The sequence below is a fragment of the Haemaphysalis longicornis genome, unplaced genomic scaffold, assembly GCF_048455015.1.
Source record: "Haemaphysalis longicornis isolate Haplotype H1 unplaced genomic scaffold, Haemaphysalis longicornis Haplotype H1 scaffold_6, whole genome shotgun sequence".
Lineage (NCBI taxonomy): Eukaryota > Metazoa > Arthropoda > Arachnida > Ixodida > Ixodidae > Haemaphysalis > Haemaphysalis longicornis.
The window spans coordinates 97,543,318-97,567,871 of record NW_027526407.1 but is presented as its reverse complement, the minus strand read 5'-3'; the positions used below and the strand labels follow the sequence as shown (position 1 = coordinate 97,567,871).

The 24,554-nt window shown below is 45.8% G+C and overlaps 1 protein-coding gene across 4 annotated transcripts in view; it reads right to left on the bottom strand.

The window, feature by feature from the left end:
* Syt1 (Synaptotagmin 1) overlaps nucleotides 1–24,554 on the bottom strand; it is a 206,589-nt gene that overhangs the window by 67,558 nt on the left and 114,477 nt on the right. For 2 of the 4 annotated variants that reach the window (XM_077672584.1, XM_077672583.1), the window contains exon 2: nucleotides 12,480–12,878. In XM_077672584.1, the coding sequence (XP_077528710.1) occupies nucleotides 12,480–12,873 (394 nt within the window). In that variant the 5' untranslated portion in view covers nucleotides 12,874–12,878. The other 2 variants (XM_077672587.1, XM_077672586.1) reach the window with 2 other exon arrangements.

Sequence of the window (24,554 nt, the reverse complement as noted above, 5' to 3'; positions counted from 1 at the left end):
GATATTCACGAGCAGGACGATGATGAAAAACGTATATTGAGCCCAAAAGATTTGGTGGTGCCCACAGGCACCAGACGCGCCAAGCTTGACTTCAATGAAAACAAGAATGACAACACTTTTCATTTTGCCTGTTCATTTCGGCAGTGACCAAAATGAACTCGCAAAACAAATCGAACAAACAACACGAAATCCTTCCATTTCGCTTTCGGTGCACGTTATTCGGCACACGTTAAGCTCCAAATATTCGGTACACGTTAAGCTCCAACAGGGGCGCAGTCAACACTTTATCCCTGTCGAATTACCCAAGTGTGTGCGTGTCAAGCGCTTCAGGTGCATCATCATAATCATCATCATCCTCCCCATTAGAACGTATAGATAAAGGCGGTTTTGCCGAAAGGGGTTTCGGCTGCGCCACCACTAACGGCAAAAGTCAGCGAATACAATCTCAGCTTGAAAAAATGATGAGTCGCCGTGTTTGGCCGAGGTGGATGATCAGAAAAGCTGTGAGGCGCCCAGCCGTTCCTGCTGCACCATGCGCCTCCTGTTCCTTCTTTGTGATAGCCCTGCTACGCCTTAGCGATCGGTAGCGCCCACGTGGTCAGACGCTGGCTGTGTAGGGGTTCGTGGCGGGGCCTGGCGGTTTGGAGCAGTGGAACGCGGGAAATTTAAAATGATTTAAACAAACCTTTGGCGTCTTTACGTTGGCAGGAGCGTGACGCAAGAGGAAAAACATGAGAGGTGAGCGGAAAAGCGAAGTGAGGCATTTACTTCGCAAAAGCCGATAAAGACTAGCGTCTTTTGACGGCACTTGCAACAAAAGGAGCAGATACGCGGCCAATTTTTTATTATGACAGACAACCTAGCAGGTAACATTGCTTTGAAGATTTAGAATTTTACCCTGCACGCACGTTTCAAAACCAACGTGCACATCGTCGCAGTCCTTCAGAGTACACGCGTAGTGTTTAGTAGTGTTTAGTGAAGGCCATTAAAGCTGCACCTAAAAGTCGCTCTACATTCGTCGCCACGTGAACAAAAATCTTGTGTCACTTTGCGGCAGCAGCAGGGATTGACATGTAAACTGGGAACCTACCACTTTGTGACATTTTCTTAAAAAATATTGACCTTGTTCCACATTTGAAAGAACCCTTTTCTGCGCAGCACACGTTGTGGCCGTGCACGTAGGATAAATGAACTCAGAAAAACTCCGTAGTATGGAACGTGCGTAGAGCACGTGTGGCAGATGTCACGTCCGTTTTAGTTATTCCCTGCCACGGCGGCGTTACTGAACTATGAGCGTTGCTCAGGTGTCCCGGTGGATTTACACGGCGCGCCAACAGATGTCGTGGCGTCAACCGGTTCCTTCGGAATTCACACAATTCGCTAGCCATGGTTTCGTAATAACAGGCTTAGAATCTGTTGCGGAATCTGCAGCGGAGAAAAAAACACCCAGCACAAGAAAAGAAGTACGAAAGGTGGAGGGCTCCAGGGACACTATAAGACAGTTTGGCGGCTTCAGAAAAATCACCACTCCTAACCACTCTTCCCCCGTACGTGGTTACCTTCCGGCAGGATAGAGCGCCCCTTACCAGAACTTAAGTTTTACGTTTCCAAACAATGCCACCACTTACGTTGGTGATTCTCTATTCCTATAGCACCAACCTCCAGAATTAGGATAGAGAATTATCGGCAGTCATAGTGGGGTGCCATCCGGGTTTTCGCAACTTAGGACGTAACCTCCGCATTGTAGACTTTCTTCTGGCAATGTCGTTGGGCAATGTTAACAACTCACTTTGATGTTAATTTACAGAAGAAAAAAAACGCGCGACGATCGTGCGATGCGACTACAAAGGGAAGCTGCGCAATATTTTGCCAATGTTTGACATTCCTCAAAGGCAGGTGATGTAACGTTCGACGGCTTTTTCCGTAAAGTCTGTGTCCTCTAAGTGGCTCCAGTTATGATACACATCTCTTGCAATGTACAAAACGGCTCCTAGGTATCCCGCATGATATAAAAGGATATCGCATCAAGCCTGCTGGAATTCCGCCAATCGCTGTGCCACATCTCAATCGTCGGTCGTGAACGGCGTTAGGATGGCGCGATGACCCATCATGGGCAGTTCGGCAAAGCAAACTTGCGGAAAGGAAGCTTTTCACAATGTTCATCGAAGAGAATCCTCTTGGAAGCTGGACCTCCTCCGCCACACATTACTTTCCCACCCAGCACTACTCTCACTGGATTTCGCACCAGATCGTCCAGGGCAATCTATAATAATATGAAGATGGACGCGAGACTGCTTCTGCTGTGTACTGCACCCGAGCTGCATGTTTTTGCTTTGGATGTCAACTACAGCCTCAACGATTCCGTATCTGCTGAGCTTCAAAATTGGAAGATGCTTCCGGTGCTGCCAAACCACTTGAAGTCTTAAAACAAGACAAAAACGGCTCTCGGTGCCCTTAACATCTAAGAAGGAATCGCAACTGCTTCATATGTCGTCTATTCAATTCAGACACCGCAAAGTCGTACAAACAAAGAAGAACTCCTAGAAAAACCTATGTCTTCATATCTAAAAGCCATATTCTGAGCACCCCGGCCTTGACCCTAAAATATTATCTGCTCAAGCACGCAGCCCCACGATGGATAACTTTTCCAAAAAGTCACAGCACTGGTGAGTATCATTTTCAAAACTTTCTTGACAGCTTGGACTATCTAGTCTTACGGCTGGTTTGGCTGGATGAAACTCTGCTATTCCCCAGTGTTGGCGCCGCGTATATTCACATATTTTGATTTTCAGTTCATGTTAGTGTCTCATTTTAGTCACGTATTCTGTGTTAGTCATATGGAATTAAAACAGGAATCTCAAGTAAACTCCGGCATAAAAAACCGGCATAAAAAAATCGCCAGAAAATGATTGCCCTATTTCACTAGCATGCATGTGCTGTAAGATCCTTGAGAATATACTTTCTTCGCGCACTTATTGTCCTTTGTAAATTAAAAACTTCACTTTTTAGAATCAGCGTGGATTTAGAAGTTTTCACGTGACACTCCATTATTTGAATTCCCCGCTGATCTTCACTTCAACATGGATAATATTCGACAAACTGACTGGTCTTTTTTTTTCACTTTTCTAAAGTCTTCGACCGCGTACCTTACTCCCGTGTTGTCTCAAAAATAACATTACTTCCTTTATTTACGCGAACGTTATCCTGGATCTGCAACTTTTGATCTTTTCAACAACTCTTCAATGTGGTAATAACTCTTCCGATTCGATTTCTGACGCACCTCCGCAGTCCGCCAGGGTAGCGACCTGGGGTAACTGCTTTTTATTACCTACCTTAATGATCCGCCAACTAATATTTCGCCTTCAATACAACTTCTCGCGGATGATTGCATTATAACCCGTTCTCTAAATAGTACTGGTGATCCTCATGCCATCCAAGACGATTTTAATCTCACTAACAACTCGCGTGGTGCAACGCACATGAACTTACTAAATGCAATGGGATGTCCTTCATTTGTTAGAACACAACTGCTAATATTGATAACGTGATAAATAACCTTAACGTGTCACAGTCACCTTCGTATAAACAACTTCGCGTTCATCTCACTTGTAATCTTTCATGGCCGACACATGCCACATGCATATCTGATACTTGCGAAGGCAAGATAACCATTGGCCATTAAGGGTAACAGAGTGGATCCCTAGAGAAAGAAGGCGTGGCAGGAGGCGACAGAAAGTTAGATTGGCAGATGAGATCAAGAGGTTTGCGGCAGGACCGGGATAATTGGAGGTTAATGGGAGAGGCCTCTGCCCTGCAGTGGGCGTAGATAGGCTGGTGATTATGATGATGATGATGATGACTTGCGTCGAAACGTACGAACCTCCCAGTTAACGTGCGCAAGCAGGTGTTCTTGAAATTTGTTCGCATGAAAATGGAATTCGCTTAACCTATAAGGTCTCCTTTCCAAGCCTGCCTCGTTAACTTGCTAAAATCTGTGAAAAACCGAGCGTCACTGTTTATTTCACCGAAAACAGTCGTTACTCGAGCAACACGCCAATAAAACATGACCTTTCTATGCAAACTCCAAAAAAACGGCCCACAGTCGCCTTTCTGTCCTAGCTTCATAAGTACATCCACGCATAAGTACCACTACGGCACCATTGCGCATATCAGAACGACAACACAATCAACAAAGCATCGGACGCATCTCTGGAAAAACGGAGTCATTCAATTCATCGGCGTTCCCCCGCTCCATAGCACTCTGGAATCATCGTCCCGACATCATTGGTACACTAATTGATCATGACTCTTTCCGCTAACAAGTGTTGAGATATTTGTCGTTCTAGTATTATATAAAGCCCATAAATGCTCTCAACTATTCTTGCTGTTTCTGCTTGCTGCTGTTACATTCCGATTGTTTACAACCCCTTCTATCCCGTTTATGCACTGTTTGTTGGTAGTCCCAGTTCAGGTTGTTCTGGAATGTTGCACCACTTCAATAGATTACGATTGATTTTTCCTTGTGTTTTTTTCCCTTACTCAATGCTCCGCAATGAAGCATCTGGTATTTTTAAATAGGTTGAGAAATAAATAAATATATAAATAAGTAAGTACATAAATAAATAAATAAATAAATAAATAAATAAATAAATAAATAAATAAATAAATAAATAAATAAATCAGGAAAGAAACAAAACAAACAAAGAAAGAAAGAAAAAAGAAAGAAAGAAAGAAAGAAGAGAAGAAATATTCCTTGACTTCAAACCCACAATACAGCCGCACCTCACTTCTACCGCGGTTCAGCTGAGCTTGCATACGACGTCAGTGGTCTCATGGTGCATAACGACGGCGTGATTTGTGCTTAATTTGGGATACAGTTCCTGAGATCGAGAAAGACTATAATCTTTCTCGATCTACCCCAGAGTGCAAATTGTGCTTTGTCTGTAGATGGATAAAAGTGCTTCGGGCGACTTTTCGTGGACGCGAACACAACTGCAGCACCGCCTCTCGAATAATTGCATTAGCCAATCTGGCATTTCGCTGCGATATATATTCGCAAAATTGAAAAGCAAATGCTAACCAGCAAAAATCTCGAAAGAACATACATTCATAAATATATCAACTTGCATAACTCAGAATTCTTTTAATTCGTTTGTAAACGCCAACCCACGCTCTTGAAAAAAGCTAAAGCGTTGCGGTTGCTTTAATTTTTTTTTCTAGCTGACCCACACATATTGGAAAAAACACAGAGCACTAGATCCCCTTCCCTCCTGTACAGCATTTCATTAGAGTGCGCAACATATGTTCATGGACACAAACGAGCGAATAGATAGACTTGGCGAGAAATGATCATGGTTTCTAAAAATTGTCTGCGTAACCAGGTGCTTTCGACTATTCCCTTACGATTTCGAATTAAGGGGCATGCATAACATGCGCTACAGAGTTCTGTAAAGCGATGCAGACAGGAGACCATCAACCGACGAAGGCGTACCCCTAATTACTCACCACGCTTCAGCTTCACGTTTGTTTTCGTTTGAAGGTCAAGAATTTTCTGCACACATTCAGTTATATTCCTGCACGTAGCGCGCTCCATTCTCACACACCGAGCAGTGAAAAAAATTTCAGTACAGAGCTTGCTACCCTTGGGGGCCACATTTTTCCCATATCCATCTCGGCCACCTATCACGCGTGTTGTCAACCTCGTGAGCGTATAGCACTAGCGCACACCCACGGCATGACGCTGGCAAAGAGCAAACGACCAAAAAGAACCTACGCCAGGTAATGAAGCTGTGAAACGTGCCCAGGCGTCAGGACGCCTGGAACTTGGACATATTTCCTCTTATCCTTGTCACTACGGCCTCGTTTTTTTTTTTCCTTCCAAATCTAGGCCTCGCAGCAGGTGTTTCGATCTGTCAGAGAGAACTCTGTAATTACACCACATGCCGCGGTAAAAGAGGACAAGCGCTCACGGCGGGAAAAAGTCATCGTAACCAGAGCGACGGAAAAACGGATAAAAACACAGCGCGACCTTCGAAATGTACATAAAACTGCGAGGAGCGCGTTACAAAAAACTAATCCGGCCTGAATAAGGCTTACGCAGCCCTGAAAAACTAAGCTTAACGGAACTAGCGCTTCACCAGCAACCTGCGCTTAAGAGTGATCGACAACTCCAAATTTAAAGGTCCAAATCTATGCATTAAAGCTAGATGGACACACAGTGTTGTTGTCGTGGTGTTTCCTTTGTTAGTACTCCCAAAAACAAGCCCTAAGCTTGGTCGTGAAAAAAGGCTGGCCTGTTTTCTCCTGCACGACAGTACAAAACCTTCGTTTGCGGTTGTTGGCGCAACGAAGAGACATTTTAACGACAACCGGTGCCCTATCAGCAAAAACCATTCTCTGCTCTTCACTCCCACTTCATGAAATTTTTCTAAATTGTTTTAGTATATCTTGGACATAAAGACGGAATGTGTCCTCTTTCCAAGCACAGAACCTGCGCCAGATGACCAGGAAATATTGCCAAAGCGACAAGCGGCTAATACGGTGGTGCTGAAGTCTAATTTTTTTTCCTCTGTGAATCAAATTAATTAAGGTAGAGCCATGGACAAACACACTGGACTTGTGTACCCAGTTTACAGGGGCCATAAACACAAAATGCAAATTCGGTTCAGCGTAAAGGCTCTAACAATACAAATTCTATAGTCAACTTTGACGTGTAATCGAGATATTAACGAAACCATATTCAACAGTGGCAACCCCCTAGCCACTTTCGGCCAATTTTTCAATGACGTCACGAAATCTTGTTCACGCGGTTATGTGCCACCGACCTGAGCCACTGCCTAGGAACATGACTGGGGTATTGTAGTGGGTGCTCTAATTCCGTTTCATCGTATCACTCGAATGCTAAGCCTCAGTTAATACAGCCATAAAAATGTTTTATTGCGAGCATAGCACGTCACTCCTGCCCTTGTCACGTGACTTTTGCACGAAGTTTGAAATGTTGTTGAGTATTTCCTGCGTTTTTTTTAGATGAAAACCGGCTTTCGTAGCTAAAATGGAGCTGAGTGAGATACCAAAGTCTAGTTCTTTCGAATAGAACAAAGTTGTCTTTTGCCTTCACCGCAGAATAACAGACCGAAGCTCCAAGTGGGACCTCTAGGTGTATGCAACGTCTTAAGAATTTATGGCATGTAGCAACTACGGAGAGCCCGAGTGGAAATTGCTATTCAAACTTACTACTTTCTCCTGTTCTCGATGGTAAACTAGCGCCCATCACAGTCGTAAGAAGACACGCACTCGCTAACTCGACCGTTGTAAATTGACAAGTCGTGGTCCTGTGTCTCCTTCTTGGTGAGATACCGACCAACAACACACCGCAACAGTTTGAACACTACTACACCCCTACCACTACACCACTACACTACTTACTCTTCAGTTTGTTTGGAAAGTTTGCCACACAGCCTCTTTTTACCTGACGAAAAGACTAACTTGAAGCGGTAAAGTTTGCTGCTTTGTAAATACAACTGCATTTACAAAGCAGCAAACTTTACCGCTTTTTTTAATTCTAATTTTCTAATTTTTAATTCGGATTTTTAATTCTAAGGAATAAAAATCACTCATATATTTAATGCCGATCATTACTTGAATAATTGTTTGAAAATCCCGCCATCACCAGAAACGCGTGGCAGGAAAACGACGCGTCTATTCTGATAGTCTTCACGCGAAGCATCATGCGGCTCTGTTTGACGCTGTTATGCGGGCTCTTTACTAGATGGCGCCAGCTGGTCCAAGCTGCGTACTTTCAACATGGAGCTGTAGACGTTGTTGGAGGATTCCTTGCGGATGATTTACCAGACAGCGCAAGTTGGCGCAGGTAATACCCACCTGCGAGATCGCAACACTGCAGGTTTGTAGTCGCTTTTAAACGACCAGGCATATGAATAAGAAAACACATAGTTTATGTGAAAAGCGTATCAAAGACGTTCAGTAGAAAAGGAAATTATTGGGCTTTTCGGTCTTAATGAATATTGCTCCTTAAGAGTTTTTTCGGCAGGTTCTTCTCAATTTCAAGCGCTTAGCGACACTAAGCAAGAAAGAGCTCAGAGGAAAAAAAAGCTCACTGACTGCCGTCCCGGCAGGGAACGAACACAACCCGTTACACCACACCTAAACCAGTGAGCCACCTCGGCGGGCGAAATAAGTATTTCATCGAGTTTCGGTCTCCACACAAATCTTTCAGTGATTTTCGTCAATTAAGGACTTCGGATTGAATACGCTATTAAAACGACATGCGAACTGGAACCGTTTCAACATTCCCGGCGTACGTCTTATGCAATCCTCCCAGAATTCAGAAGATTCCGCTCTCTCTCTAAGCACTCGCCGCATTTCGCAATAGTGTCCCGGCAAAAACGCGAAAACAATTAAAGCTACAGAAGGAGAAGAATGCGAATTCAGAAGAATAAAAGCTGAACATGCAGAATATTCTTTTCAACGAATGAGTTTTACAGCTACCGACGTTTAAATGGAACTATGATTGAAGAAACCATCGTCCGCGCGATATATTCAGTCCCTGCAGTTTTAAATCCGACTATCTGTATTCTCACCATCAGCGTGAAAGAAATTACCTTTGGCGCTCCACTACAGTCTTCTCCCCTCATTCCATCAATACCTGGTTCATTGATGCCAGATTTCGAAATAACCTGCTTAGAGATTTAAAATACAGAATATCCTTTACTTTAGCGTCATCCACACTCAGCTCTTTTTGACGGTGTAATAGAATTTCTTTTCCGCAGAAAATGCAGGGATATAATTAGTTGAAGTACCCCACACAGAAAAATATTGCTTACAAGGAAAAAGAAAATTGCTTCATGGACTGAATTTCTTTCTTCGTCGTTCTTTTCATCCGCGTTTTTTTTGTAATGGCAACGAAATGATATGCTCTTCTAGTAAAATTGGCTAATCCGCTTTTGCGGGGTGTTGCAAGCTACCATGACAAAACCAATTTTCGTTCTGTAAGCTTGCAAGACAGTGAGGGGCACACTTAAGAAATACGGTGAAACGGTTTCAGAAGAACCGATCTTCTTAGACAGCAAAGACCGAGCAGAGCCAGATGGGAACCTCAAGTTTAGCACAAATAGAAAAACGTAGCGCACTTTCGGTGCGTTCAGTTCACTGCCCGTGTTTGCAACATCTTTATGATATAATCAGCGGTTTGCTGTAAGCTTTAAAACTGGTTCGCATGTGCCCTCTTCGCATGCTCTCTATGAATGTCAATTAAACTTCTTCTTCGTAGACCCGCGGGTACATTTCACTAGAAAACAATTGGCCGCGTATCTGCCTGGTGCCTTGAAAGGTCGTCGAAAGACAATAGTCTTCTGCCTCTCCTGAACGTAACGCGTTCCCAAATCTCTCCTTCTCTTCCCTCACGCCTTTCCACTGCCTTCCCTTTGCTCTCAAGGCAATGTAGCTTTCCCCAACGCAGTTTTCTAGAGTTCCTGTATATAGCTCCCGCAGGGAGCTAAGAGTTGCGCGACCCTTTTCCACGCGCCGCCGTGATTGCGACACTCCGGTTATCCATGCCGCGCAGAGAAGCCCCCACTACGGCTGCGCTGCAGCCGCCGACGCGGGCGGCACCGCAGGAATCCAGCGTAGCCGCCGTAAGGCGCCGCCGACCGAAGCGCCCCCACCGCGCGTCGGCCGCCGTCGGAAGCGTGGCGGCGAGGCTCCTTCACTCGCGATGGGCGGCTTTCCCGCAGCAATCCGGATAACCAAGATGGCGGTTGGTCGCGCAACTCTTAGCTCCCTGCGGGAGCTATATACAGGAACTCTACAGTTTTCCGCATTCGCGCGCCATCTGGAGGGGCAGCGCGCAACCCCCCATCCTTTTAGTAATGCATTTTCTTTTTTAGTTGCTATCTAAACACACATTGCCGCCAGTATTGTCAATTAAAATTACTTTCCTTCGACTTTATATCTACCCACAACTTGCTTCAAAGATTCCTGCTGATTTTTTGGTGGCGCAGAAAGCGAACATGCATGTCCAATGCAAGTGGTTTTAGGAGGTTCGCTTTTAGCGATACGTACTTGTTGAAAAATTGCCTCAATTTTCGGTCGCGTGGTTCAGTGGTGTGACAGGCAGACAGGCAGACAGACAAACTGACAGACCAAAGTTTTCGTGTTTAGGTTGCTGAAAAAACACTACCGTCGTTCAAAATGCACAAAAAGGTGGAGCGCAGCAAATTATCGCTGCCCCGCCGTTATGTATTAAAAAAAATCATTGAAGAATTGGTGACACCCTTAAGACCATTCTAGGCAGCGCCGTGCTGAACCCGTGCGCTCCAGCATTCCTTCGAAGACAGCGTCTCTCTATGCTTGACGAACAATACAGTTGCCTTTTCGCAAATTCAAAGAAAACCACTATTCTATGCTACCCATCCCAGACAGCTTCAACCCTAATGGCCTGCGTTCCCGGGTTCCCGTCACTGTCGAACAGTCAAAGCACGCTCTAGCCGACAACGCCAGCGTAGTCAGAGAGCGAACTTTACCGACACTTCAGCCCCAAAGGTGCGGAAGTGCTGTCGAGTTGGCGGCACGGGAAATTTGTTCGCCGAAGCCATTAGCAAACGTCGGGTGGCTTTCAAGCATGCCGAGAGCCACGACGACAGGTAAAGTGCAAGGGCTTATGTCGCCGCTAAACTCGACAGCCGAGTATTGATGGAGCCTTCGTGCTGTCGCGGGAACTACAATCCCAGGAGCTTGTTGGTTTGCGGCGCCAGTGGGCCAAACATAGCGCCAAAAATGTGAACGCAGCCTTCGTGAAGCGTTTGCATTAAAGAACTTGTTACATTTGACGGAATTAGCATAATTATATTGCCGTGATGTAATCAAAACGATGTTTTGAACATGGTCCGTACAACTGCACAATCATGAGGAATTTTGTGCTAGATGTCATCAGTACCGTATATGCGTTTTCTCCAACAGCGGGAATCTCAAAGTTATGCTGGAAAGTTAATTATCTCTTTCCTGTGTTGATTTCGGCTCAGCGTGATCCTTATTGCCGCATTTACGCGTCATGGCGCATTTACGAGCCGATACAGATATTCCCGGGTACAGGCCAACTCTATTCTTGCACTTCCGGTAGCGCCAGAGTCGTCCTTGCGTGGCGGCTCTGCGTCGACGTCGACACTTTTGGTTGATTAGTGTCGTCTGAAAACGTTTCCGCGATTGTGTTTGTATACGTTGGTTCTTTTTAGACAATTTTATCACACGCCTAATCGAAGGGCATCCCAGCATCTTGCGGAGGGTAATTGTGTTGGCTCTATAAATTATAGCCTACAGTATAAGCTATAGCCTACAGTGGACACGCCTTGGCAAGTTCAAACATCTTTCGAGCAGTGTGAGCACCGAGGAAAAGCGACACCCAGTTTCCAATGCGTTGCAACTGTGTTTCCCCACGACGAAAAAATGACCGAATTACGCAAACATAATTACAACAAACCGAACTGCTACGGGCTGCCGTATTAGATTTTTCCTTCGTGCCCACAACGCACTACACAAACTTGAAGCTTTTGCTTCAGTGCTGGGTGCAGTTGTTACTGCCGCCATATGAGGCGACACTGCAGCGGAGCGCGAGAATTCTGAAATTTTAGCAGCGTGTTCAGGATAGCGCACGTTAATTGGTTGCAGTTCCAGTTAAACAGCCCCGCTCAATTTGCGAACGACTCCCAAATTGAAAGCCATGAGTGGTCAAGGAGCACTCTGCGCGAGTGGTAAAAGCAAGGTAACTTCGTTCTGCTCCGAGCAAGTGTAGCAACCTTTAAGACGATTTACGCGAAATCCTGATGCCGTAAGCCGGCGTACGCAGGTCCCGGCAGATAAATGTTCCGAGCCAGCGCAGATGTGCATGCTCCCACGGGACGAACGGCATGACAGAAACGAAATACGCACTCTTCAGACGCGCGGCACACCCGGAATGTGTTTCGGGACCCCTTTTACAATTACTTCGTCAATAGTTCTCGAACAAAGCCCTCTTAACCCTTCCTACACAACCTTGTCTTACTACCGACCAGTGCTTCGAGTACTCCTGATAGTCTTTCCCCATCTCTTCCCCTATCACATCCTGGGAGCTCTGGGTGTCCTCACTCCAACAGTGAACATACAGGCTGTGAGGGAAGCTCTGTGTGGACATGTGCACCAGGTATGTGCAAATATGCAGACACTACGCCGACCCTGTGGACTGAGGGCCACCACTGGGACCTGGACCTAGGTATTTCGATAAGTAAGATTGCTTTCTGCTACGGGCATCTCTGCGACAAATCACTAAGGACTTCGTCTCGACGGAGCTGTGGCAGACGGATGACACCACATATGTAACTGCGCACAATTTATCATGCACGCGAGAATCGCATATAAATGCACAGATGGATAGATGCATAGACAAAGAGACATACAGACCCATCGACAAAACAGAGGGCGCCACTCACTGTGCGTCAATTTGGCGGCCCCCTTCAGCATCCGCTCAAGGGTCTCGTCCTCCGAGGCGGCAGTAACGACGGTTGTCGTGTTGGTCCCCGGCGACGCCACGGCTCCGTTGCCCGCCGCCCCAGGCGGCGATCCGGTTCCGCCGGAAGGCGCGGCAGCAGCGTTTTCGGGCGCCGATTCGACGGGCGGCGGTTGCGGCTTGGCGGGGGGCTCCGCCGGAGCTGCCGCCACGTTGGCGTCTGGGCCCGAGGCCGCAGCGGTGTCGGCTGTGGCAGCGGGCTTGCCGATGGGTGTGTTGGCGGCCCTCGGTTCAAGGGCAGGCGCTACGGCCTTTCGAAGCCGCATCAGAAGGCCATCGATGGATGAGCCGGCCATCTCCGGGTCTCGGGGTGCCATGTCGTCTGCGGTGGGCAGATAGAAGTGGAGGGAAAAGGGACCGTGTCACGAATCAGACACTTGAAACCGTTGGCCTAGAACGCATGCGAGTGAGGCAGTATTACCGAAAGCTTATACACCCATTACAAGTATACAAGGAGCAAGCTTCAATGAAAGTTCTCTGACCAGATAGGAAGTTCTCTGGCCAGATATTATACGTTACGACGGGGAGGCGGGAAGAAAATGAGAAGCGTACGACGACTATGGCGGAGAGAAGTTTAAATGTAGGCATACGCAGTTCCAATCCATAGTCCAGCAGGGACGTTCGACATGAAGCCGAATGACATTAAATTATTTACGGAGAATGATCCCTCGGTGGTGGCCAATTGCAGCGATAACTAATAAACTGTTTTAATGAGTTGATTATTAGATTATGGCTCGAACCTACCTACAAGCAGTGTGCGGAACTTCTAACCTGCTCTGACTACGCGGCGCAACACAAATTCGCGGTCTCAGCCCGAGCAGCTACCCAGGGCCAGAGAATTCCACACTAAATGCGACCAGCAAGGCTGATTCCCCTCCCATTCAGCACAAATCTTGCAAGTTTTGATCAAATGCTAGTGTTCTCTGTGTCCCTTCATCAACCTGCCATTCCTTACAGCACGCGTAATGACGGACTCACCGAATTGAGATTATATTTATACTCCTTCTGTTTGTCCAATGGCTAGGGAACATGTTTTCCGCGCCGCCAATCTAGTCCGAATGTGTGTGATTCTTGTGTCGTTCCTTAAATATTGTACGGTGTGGTTTTAGTAGCTGCGTCGCCGTAGCGTCGACCAGTTTCTATGAGTTAAACGAACATTCTGGAGTCAGTTAACGCGCTTGTTGCGGATTTCGAATTTACCGCCAACATGAACAGTCATGAGAGAGACGCGGACAATGAAATGGCACGTTCACGCGCCTGGCGATGCGTGCTGGGACGTTCGCTCGTGATTGAGAAAAGAACGCTCTGGCTTGACTGTGCACGGCTTAGCGTCGCTCCCAATGGGCACGAATAAACGCTGAAGATCGGCTTTCCCATCTCGTAACAGCTCTAAAACGCCGATGTCGTCAGAGTAATGACATTTCGCACACACGGAGCGTTGGATAGGCGTTGGGATTTATGCTCAATGGCGGGCCCGTCGTACCGCTTTGGATACCGGAGGAATACCTGTGCCAGGAAAATGGTCTTTCCCATTTTAATAATGATTGCATGTATGGGCTATGCAGCTGCGTCGCACTACGATACGCTGTCCAGATCTGTGCTATTGTGCTTTTTTGGGATTTGTTTACGCTAAACGCCATGCAATAAAGCCAAGCTTAAGCAGCTCAGATGATAATGATGACGGCCTAAATTCACGTTCCCAAGTCTTGGGTAAGGCACGGGTGATGTGTTCGGCAGAAAATGAAGCGGTTATGCGGGCACGCGCTCGTGAAAGTTAAAAAAATTTAAAATTAGGAAATTAAAATGTAAAACAAAAATTTTAATTTTGAACAAAAGGTATATAAATATAAGTAACTACAAATGATTGAAAATTACAATTACAACAAAATACAGTTAACAACTGAAATTATAAAATAAAAGAAAAATAGAAATGAAAAGAAAACATCGCGCATGTAAATAGAAGCGACATTAAACATAGATGCGGTTAATCGTGCGTTGGATGAAGCTAAGCCTCAGTTTTCGTTGTGCGTTGCCTGTGTGCCACAAAAATTGGCGTGTTTTACCGTTGTTCAGGGAAGGGACGTTTGATTTTTATTTTTTACGTGCATCGGCAGCTGGATATTTTCTTTGGGACTTTACCTGCTCCGACGCAAGTAAAAGTAACCTAGTAATGCTTCATTTGCAAGCCGACCTGCTACGAACAGCACAAAGCGCGTCTGGTTCGACGGCATGGGCGGTTATATTTTTCTTATGCAGGAAAAAACTCATGAGACTTCTCGCATAAAAAGGACAACTCCCCTTTCGCCATATGGCAGAAACCTTAGCACGGTACGGTGAACCCGTCTGCAGGTCTGCTTCGTAACAAGGAGGCCTAGACGTCGCTAAAATCTTAGATCCATCATCGTTATCAACGAGACGATGACCGATATGGCGCAAACGTTTGCAGCACGTAACCCAGAAGCCCAAGGTGGAAATAACGGAATGGGGGGAATATAACAAACAAAGCCACGACAAAAATACTGCAACGAATAAGAAAGACCAAAGCGGAAACAAATGAAACCAGAACAGCAAAAGAAACGTAAGCAATAGCTTTACGGTTGATGCAGCAGCCGCAAAACAAACGAGAGCCTAACTTAAGGGCATGGCAGAGATTTCGCAGGACCATTTTTTCCCGGCCTTCATTCCACCCAACAGTGAAAACCGCCAGCATACACAAACAACGCCCATTGCGCAAGGGAGAGTGTCATCAAGAGAGCAGCTCTGTCATGTCTGCACGGCGTAATGACCTCGGTGACCGTGCAGTGCTCACCTAATGGCTGTCATTCTATCCGCATCGATTAGCGAATCTTCCGCAGCGTAATTAGTTGCCTGGTAACTCTGCTCCAGAGATTTTTCCCCCGGGCTAACCCATGCCCACGCCGGCTAACCCTAACTGGGTTATCAACCAGCGGGTGCACGTTTAGAAAAACGTGCGGGGGACTTGCGCAACAATTTTGCTCAGGCCTCGTTCCCACTAGTCATTTCGAAGCGCTTATTTTCATTCAGCAAAACTTTCTTTGGCTTGACATAGCGATTGGAGCCCGACGCCATTATTCATGCCTAGTAAGCGTGATTTGTGCCCAAAGAATGTGCCCCACTGCATGAAGCCTTCCGGCCCCTACGGGGAGTATAAACGCGGCGTGTATGCAGGAAAAGTAGTTTTCGAACTAGTATCTCTAGTGGCATGGTTTGTGCATGCTAAAGTTGCTCAGTGCAAAAAAAAGGCTTTTGTCACACTCCTGAGAATACATACATGTTTTTCGAGATACATGAATTATAGACAGTAACAGCGTTCTTTGAATTAGAATGCTGAATTTAACGGTTCCTTCACAAAAAGAGAAATTGATTCATTTTAAAGTTTACCGCGCAGTTGCAACACAGGCGCCCTCCTTCACAAAGCAGCCGTAGCGGCCGCGATTTGAACCCGCATCCTCGTGCTCAGCAGCACAACGCCTTGGCCACTGAGCCACCGCGGCGGGTGTAAAAGCAGAAATGAAACTACCGCTGATGGGTGAAGAGCTGTTGCGCGAAGAGGTGAAATGAGTGAGCAGATAGACATCTTTCACAGGCCATCTACGTCAACATCTTAAAATGTACGACTCGACAGCATTACTTCATCAAAGAACCGTTTGGAATGCAGCCACTCCGTTCAGCATTTATGCGCTTCGGGCACCTAATGTGAGCAGAGGGAGCGAGACTAGCCGCAACCGTTGTTAAAGGCCGCGGCACATGCAGGAAAGGCAACGGCCATCCACGCTTGCCTCGCATAAAGGCGGCTGAATGTCTTGGTCAGTGACTGAATGTTTTTGTCGCGAAGGCGGCAGTGTCAGTGTTTAAAAGTGTTTCTTCTGCAGCGAGGTGGCTGTAATGAGCGTTTTGGATTCTTAATGGCATCTAGCCGCGTGGCGGCATCCGTCGTTTGCTGACGATAACTAAGTGTGATAAGTGGGCCGAGGAAAATTTGGAAAGTAATGTGAAAATTCGTGTATTTCTAGCAAGTTACTGAATTTAATTTCTAGTTAGAGTGCGTTTTAGTCGGGATCTGCTAATAATGACAGCGGCATCTTACCGGTACTCACCTACGGCGCTCACTAAGGCTCACTAAGGCTCACTAAGAGGCTCACTAAGAGGGTTCAACATAATTTGAGAACGACTCAGCGGGCAATGGAGCGGAAGATGATAAGTGTAACTTAAGGGACAAGACAAGAGTGCAGTGGGTGAGGGAACAAGCGCGTGTAAAGGACATATTAGTAGAAATTAAGAAGAAGAAATGAACGTGGGCAGGGCATGTAATGCGAAGGCAAGATAACCGTTAGTCACTGAGGGTAACAGAGCGGATCCCCAGAGAAGGCAAGTGTTGCACGGGGCAACAGAAAGTTAGATGGGTATATGAGATCAAAAAGTTTGCGGGTATAAAGTGGTCGCGGATAGCACCGGACCGGGGTATTGGAGATTAATTGGAGAAGCCTTTGCCCTGCAGTGGGGGTAGATAGCCTGTTGTTGTTGTTGATGATGATGATGAATAAGGTAGGCCTTGCATTGGGTTTTGGGAGCCTGGCGTCAATTTTTTGTCACTTTGGTATTAGTTTAGTTACGTAATAACGCCGCCACCATCCGTTCCAGTGATGACGGGTTTCTGTTTACGCTTAATGATCACGGCTCCTGCAGATATCTAGTACTCACGCCCAATCACTAAATGACTCTAGTGACGCAACCGCGTCGAGAAGTACAGAAACAAACACTCCGTTCGTGGTGTTTCGGCTTCTTAGATCCCGCGGATTCCGGTTGATGTTTAGAGGCGAAAGAATACAAAATTGAAACGGTATTTCCCGCTTGCCCCACGGCGTGAAACTGGAGCGAATTAAAAAACAACCCGCCCGGTTTATCTTTAACACGTGTGAAAGAATGAAATCTGCTGCGGTCATTTTTATTTTGTCCTCTTTGTCCGAGCCCGCATTGCGCACAGAATAGCCGGATGAAAACACCTTTGTCAATGACATAATCAATTTCCATTTGAATTCAGACTGTATCTGCCCCCAAGACGAGTGTCGCCGCGTTCAGGCCATCATCGTTTCGGGATGTCCTATGAAGGTCGCGTTGACGCCTTTAATTGTTCTTTTTGCAAAAAAATTATCGACCGGAAGAGCGTGGATGTAGATGCATTTACTGACACTCGCACACAGAGTCAATTGAGCACAAATTGGCATCGTGGGTTTTCAAAAATCATTTTGTTTCTAACCCCTGTAACATCCCTCAATAGCTAAGTAGATTTAAAATGAATGAATGAATAAATAAATGAATGAATTTAAGATGCATTGTTGATGTTAACATTGCGTATGTCCGTCTACAACCAGACCTTTAGGTTCCGCCCGATGCGCACGTCCTGTTCCGGCTTTATAATCCCGCCACACGGCGTTTTTCGTAAACGCCTCGTACACCGTGTCAACAATTCTTTGCACTCTAACCACTTCCGTGGTAACGGTTGGCTGCTTGAACAGCTACATTGGCTTGATGTCGCTCTTTTTCTTGACCACCAGTATTGGCATTTATTGGTCGTCATTCCCATTTGTTCCTTTTTTTCTTCCCCGCACTGGCTCGATTCTACAACGACTTACAAGCGGCGACGGGAGACAGGGAACCCGTTCAGGCGGCACGCAACAAGCGCGTTAGCTGACGGAGGTGGCGAGTCGGGCATCGACTTGACGTCGCCATAGCAACGACGGAGGTGGAACACAGACTACGGTACCGCAGCCAAGGGCTCTTTCTTTCTGTGTCCTACCGCCATGGGGACGAATCCACAGCGAAAACTTTTGCGGACATGCCTAGTCCATTTCCCGCGTAATTATAAAGTACACTTAGCCCCTAACTAAACTTAGCGATGACATATGATTTTGTTCGAAAATCTGAACCTGTTGTAGTTACGCACAAAAATAGTCCTTTTACACCAAATTTATCTGTCACCTACTTCGAACCGTCCAGTGGTTATCGCCAGAGGATAACTTTGTTTGATTCTTTTTACAAATGCTAGAGCGGGTGTGATCATGCAACTGAAAAAAAAGCATGAAAAAAACTGAAAAAAAACTGAAAAAGTGCTCGCAACAGCCAGCCATGCTAAGCTTCATTTGGCTAATTAAGATTCTTTCTCGAATTTAAGCAAGCGACTCAAAGCTTGCTTGTGAACTTCAACGAAGCTTTCGCTAGAGATGTTTAGTTGCCGCGCAATAAACGCAGGCTATGAAAGAAATCATACACAATATAACGTAGTGCACCAGTTGAACACCAAAAAAACAGCGCCCGTTATAGTCCAATGGTAGTATCCCCAGTCACGCTGGCGGCAGATCACCCTCGGCAAACATAGACCCGAAAGGGAACACTAGCGTCTGTGAAATATCTAAAAAGTATGAAAAAGTTGTGTGTTCTCCTGTTCTGTATTGCAAAATTTTAATAACAAGGGTACGTGATCCCAAATCGAGATTCTTGTTGAGGTTTCAAGAGGCATGGAGAAGAGCAACATAACATCTGTAAGGCATGGACGTTTCTTCTTCATGCTTATGCCTGCCCAAGGGGACGAGTGCGATAATGAAGACATACCGCAATCAGATCGGGTAGATTAGTGTCGCCGATACTCCAGATAAAAAAATATACTTTGACTTATATAAACATATCGCGTCGTTATACGTCGCAGAAACGCTCGTGTTTGACATTCGCTCAAGCTGCAATTGGTGTCGTTTGGTTATCCGCTTCTTTTCATTTACGGCAGACATCCAGAGACCCTAACCATCGCACATTATATCCTCCCCAGAACAACGTCTGGCCACCCTGGTATAGTATTCACCTGACCGCCCCTCGCAAGGAGGTTGGGGAGTCCGACGTTTGCTATTTCGCTGAAGGGGTCCTACCATGTTGTGGCATTAAAAGAGTACTATTGAAGGAACCATTGAAGCGAATCGGCGAAGTACGTCCTAACTGTGTTTTTTCAAGGTTTCGAAGAAACGGGAAATCACTGCGTGTCACTCACGTGCATACGCTAACGACTCCTCAGAGGGTTCTGCTAAGCAGGCAGCTGCAGCGTCTTCGCTATCTCAGACAGACCTCTTTTTCCGTCTGGGTTGGAATGCGGAATCACAACGGCTACCCGCAGACTGGAGCGCAGCTGCACTTATCCGAGACGATATACATTTTGATACGATAATGACCAGGCAGCCATTGAAAATAGGTCCCGTGCTCTTGCCACCCTAGCGGAATGTTCCGCATATACGTAAATATGTGAACACGGAACTCAAGCAGGGTATTATGGACCCAGGCGAAACTGATGTAGTTAATATTTCCAAATATAAAAGAATTGAATGATTTGTCAGAGTAGAAACATTTTACACAGTTTTCTCTTTGTGTCTTAATCGCAACGCGAAATACGGTACCAAATGTTTTCCGTATGTTTTTCGTTTGCTCTGTGTATACGCAATTCGTACGGAACATGATTTGGCGTTTCTGGTGATCTTACACAGATAAAACAGGTGTGAGCGTTTGTAAACGTAATACCGTAGTCCATTATCATGGCTTGCGGACGCTTTTTATTCCTTGGCTTAGTCAGCGGAGGTAAAACCTTCGTATTTCCGTAATTCCGTATAGACGTAACGTTTCAGGAGAACTCAATGGACGTGCGTGCAATATTTAACTCACACACGAGTTGGATACGGTAATGGGAAAGTTTTTTAGATGTTTATAGGGCTTCCCAAGAACCCAAGAAAACTACCCACTGCTATTTTTTTCCTTTCTGCTTACTCCATGACCAAGGCGGCCGCAAGCAGAAAATCAGTGTGCTTGGCAAAAGTCTGCGCAGGAGGAAGTGGGTCGACTGAGAGAAAAGAAAAGAAAATAAAGTAACAACGACGGTCGACCAGAGGATTCAGACAGGAAGTGTAACAAGATAGACAGCTCGCGGTAATAAGGTCTGGTTTCAAGGTGACCCAATGTTGGTCAAATTGGCAGCGTTGTAGCTTTATCTTTCAGCAAAGCCTCGCCAGCTCTTTCATTCTCTACTCTGAAAAAGCATAGTTCGCGGTTTCTAACTCTTTTGTCGTATCAGCAACCCGTTTCACACTCCAAGCGTTCGCTGTAACAACGTGTCGCAATCAACATCGTCCCTAGATAAATCCGATTGCTGCAGGCGCCGTAGCTCATTAGGCGTATATTCGCGGAGCCGGGGCGGATTTCCGCGTCTGCGCCCATTAGCGAAACGAGAGGGTGGTTACATTTTATTGTGTAATCGTTATTTCCGCTCTGACTTCGATAGACACACAAGACTGAGATGACAAATGGGCGACAAGAAGCTCCTTTTTTTTTTCTCCCTGCATCTTCTTTGGTAGGAAGGCAAGTAGTTGCGGTTAACACGCAGCCATTGAGAACATCAGCGTTGTCAGTGAACTATAAATATTAAACGACCCACCAGAGTTTGTTTTCCTCTGCGCTCCAGGGTTTACTAATTGGGAAATCGCTGAATGCGAAATTCTTTATTTTGATTCTTCTGCAAGAGGTGCGCTTACTGCGTACAGTCCTTCCTTTTCCTAGTGGTAATTGCTACCAGGCTTTTCTTCGTACAGGGCATACTTTCATGCGAACGTGAGGAACGAAGGTTCAAATATACAGAACAAGTCAGCAATAATTGCTCTTGCAGAAGAATACGGGCGAGCACATAATAAAGAAAAAGTCGATGGGTTTGCCTGCATACTTATGCAAATACTCTAGCGCACTCTTAATCAAAACTCTCCTTACATGGAAAACTGCTGGCACGATATTTTACCCTTTCTGGAGATAAATTATAACCCTTTCTTCCTTTCACCAAGAGACACAGCATTTTCTTCTCCAAACTGCAATGCCGCGTAAGCTTACTTCAGTGTCTACTTATGGGCCTCAGTACCTGATTAGCACATGGGTAGCCATCATAATAATCATTGCTGGTTAGAGGGATCAAGAGAAATGATGAAGGGGCATCCCGTGCTTTCGGGAGCAACCTCATGGAATGCGATCCTGCACCAGCTGTGCGCACCGCTGATGATGAAGATGATGATTGGTGTTTTATGGCGCAAGGCCCACTATGGGCAAAGAGCGCCAAAACAGCGCGCCAGAAACGCGCCAAAAGAGCAACAAAGAGAGGAGGGCCAAAAAGGAGCACAAAAAAGGAGCGCCATTAAAGCGAAGCGTCAAAACGTTATCAAACCTTACTTGTTGCATCAAATTATGACAAATATAACTAAGGCTGCTCGTAAATCCCACCCTGAGGTTGAAAGCAAAAAACAGGCACGCGCCGCGCCTCCCACAACCGCGACCTAACATTCACGCCTCGTGATGAAGGTAGGGTAATCTCCTTGAAAGGGCTTCCAGCTGCTTTGACTCGTTGGGACACTTGGCGCCAGCGCTACGGCACGTTCTACACAGCGCTACATCGGCATTTTATAGCGCGCTCGCAGCTGTGGCAGCCAGCCTTCCTGTAGCGTTAATGCCTAAATAGGACCATGCGGTCGGAGCTATGTTCGATAGTAATCCCATTCCAGAATATCCACCCTGGTAACGAAGTTTGCTTAAACGACTAGAAGCGCTCGGCCTAAACTAGCAATCATATTTAAAAAACTACCAGGTAAAAAATTGATATATAGGTTAGTTGCTATTCAGAGCCTGTATGTACGTCATCATGGCAGAAGGTTAGGATGCACCAGCGCCTTTTAACGTGCAGCAACGTCGGGCTCGCGACCACTCCGCTCTAAGTGGTTGGTTTCGTCACTGGGGATCTGCGGAATGACGTCAATGCTCGAGGCATTTGAAGCTATGCCTTCCGGCCCTGAAAGCACGGATTTTGAATGCGTGCAGACGGGCAGGGAGATTGAAATGTGGGAATAGTTTTAGTAAGTCAAAAAACAAGCATAACCCGAAATGTCGACTGATTCAGTCTTAGTCCTTATTTTCTGCTTCATGTACCTGGTACTTCAAGTGATTTTGCGAAACAAAAAAAACAATTCGGGAAGTCCGGGGCGTATCGGTGAAACCACACGCGCACTTGCTTTCTTCATTTTTATACGTTCGAATTTCTAGAACCCAGCTGGGAGCGAACTTTTGAAAAAGAAAAGAAATTTACCATGTTCCGGGGAAACTCAATTCGCCGGAAAAATGGTGCATCCTTTTCTTTTTAATTTTACAGCTCTCTTTAAACTCGAACCGAAGTTCTACTATTTCTCTTTCTCAATATTGGTTTTAGTTATTGAAGTGTAGACACGTCAACGGGTGCGCTTCACAACTTAACAAAGTTCAACTAACGTGAAACTTCACGGCGGTAATGTTTGACGCGATGACAAAAATGCGCAGCGCGGTGCCAGATTCCCCGACTGAAGTTGGTCGAACAATAAATATAAAAAAGAAACAGCGTGAGGGATACGTAACTTGATTGCTACGCAAGAACTTTCGCGTGCCTGGGGTGCATCTTCGCGAATGGCGAGTTTTGCAACTATTCGAGTGCTCGGTGACGGAGACAGAGGAGGACGTTAAGAGGTACTCACCTATTAGCATTCCTATGCGACTTTCTACTTCACCACCCACGGGCTTGAAAACCATCGGAAAGAATAGGAAATGTTTTACAAATACATAAAAATGTTCACAACGGCCTAGTTTTTTTTTTTTTTAGAAACATGTCATATCTGTACTGAAATAAACAAAACTCCTGCTTGCTAGACAGCTAGCGCTGGATAAACAAGAATGCGTTTCTTGATTATTTTTATTTCACAGAAAAAGTGATATATTCCTCGAATAAGCAAACTAGACCGTCAGGAACGTTTATATGGATTTGTAAACCTTTTTGTATTCGTACTCGATCCTTTTTAAGCCCGTTGATCATGAAGTAGTAATGTGGTCGGGTGAGTGCCCCTCAAAGGCCCCATGAAGGCAAAAAGACAACTTCAGTTTTATTTCAAAGGTCTATTTTTAAGTACCTAGTTCAACTCGATTCCAGCCACGAAACGTTTTTTAGCCAAAATAATGCAGAGCGTATTGAAGAACGTTCACATTTTGCGCTACAGTGCTGTGTAATGGGCAGAGGTGACATCATATATATATACGGGGTAGCACTAAGATTCGGTTATGTGTGTTATCTGCACGTGAACATTCAAGTTATGCGATCAAACGGAACTAGAGACCCCCCCCCCCACAATCATCCAGTGCGGCAATATTGTGTGACGTCATAGAGAAGTTGCCGGAAAGTTAAAAGGCAGCGCCATTGCTTCGAATATTTTTTTTTAATCTTTCGTTACCACGCTTATTCAAATCGATCACCGGTGATCGATGATTTATATTACCTATTTCGACATGTTGTAGTCGTTTCTTGTACACCTAATGCGGCCAGCGGTTAGTCTAGGCACTGCCCTTTTAGAATCAGTTTAAATTTTCCCGCTCCGGCGACATTGAGATTTTTGGCCGCGTTTTTTGCGAGCTGAGGTGCGTGGGTTTTTGAGAAAGGGGGCGTGGCTGCTGCACTTCAGAAAAAAAGGATGCAGGTCGCGGTTAGGCTGCATTACCATAATATTTCCTTTGTCACAAGGCTCCTGGCAAGTCAAATAACAAATAATGGGGTCAGCTTTTTAATCCGACAGCGTTGAGAGGTGATAATTACTTGAAAATGGCCCCAGCTATTCACTAATGATCTTTTGTTCGGACAAAGGGCAGCTTTATTCTCCCAAAGCCTATTTCTGATGGTCCCCCGCATGTCTAGCAAGTGTGCCTGACATTTTCAACCAGTTTCGAGCAGTTCCGGTTTCGTTTTCGCATTGCGAAATTCATGTTTGGCGCTACTACGCAGTTACCCAACTACAAGCTCATTTGTCATGGCGTCTCCGTTGCCCGCTACTGCTCCTCAAAACAAGCATGCCGCTCGCGCTTCCACTTTATCTACGCCTTGCTTCTGCGATAAGAGCTTCCG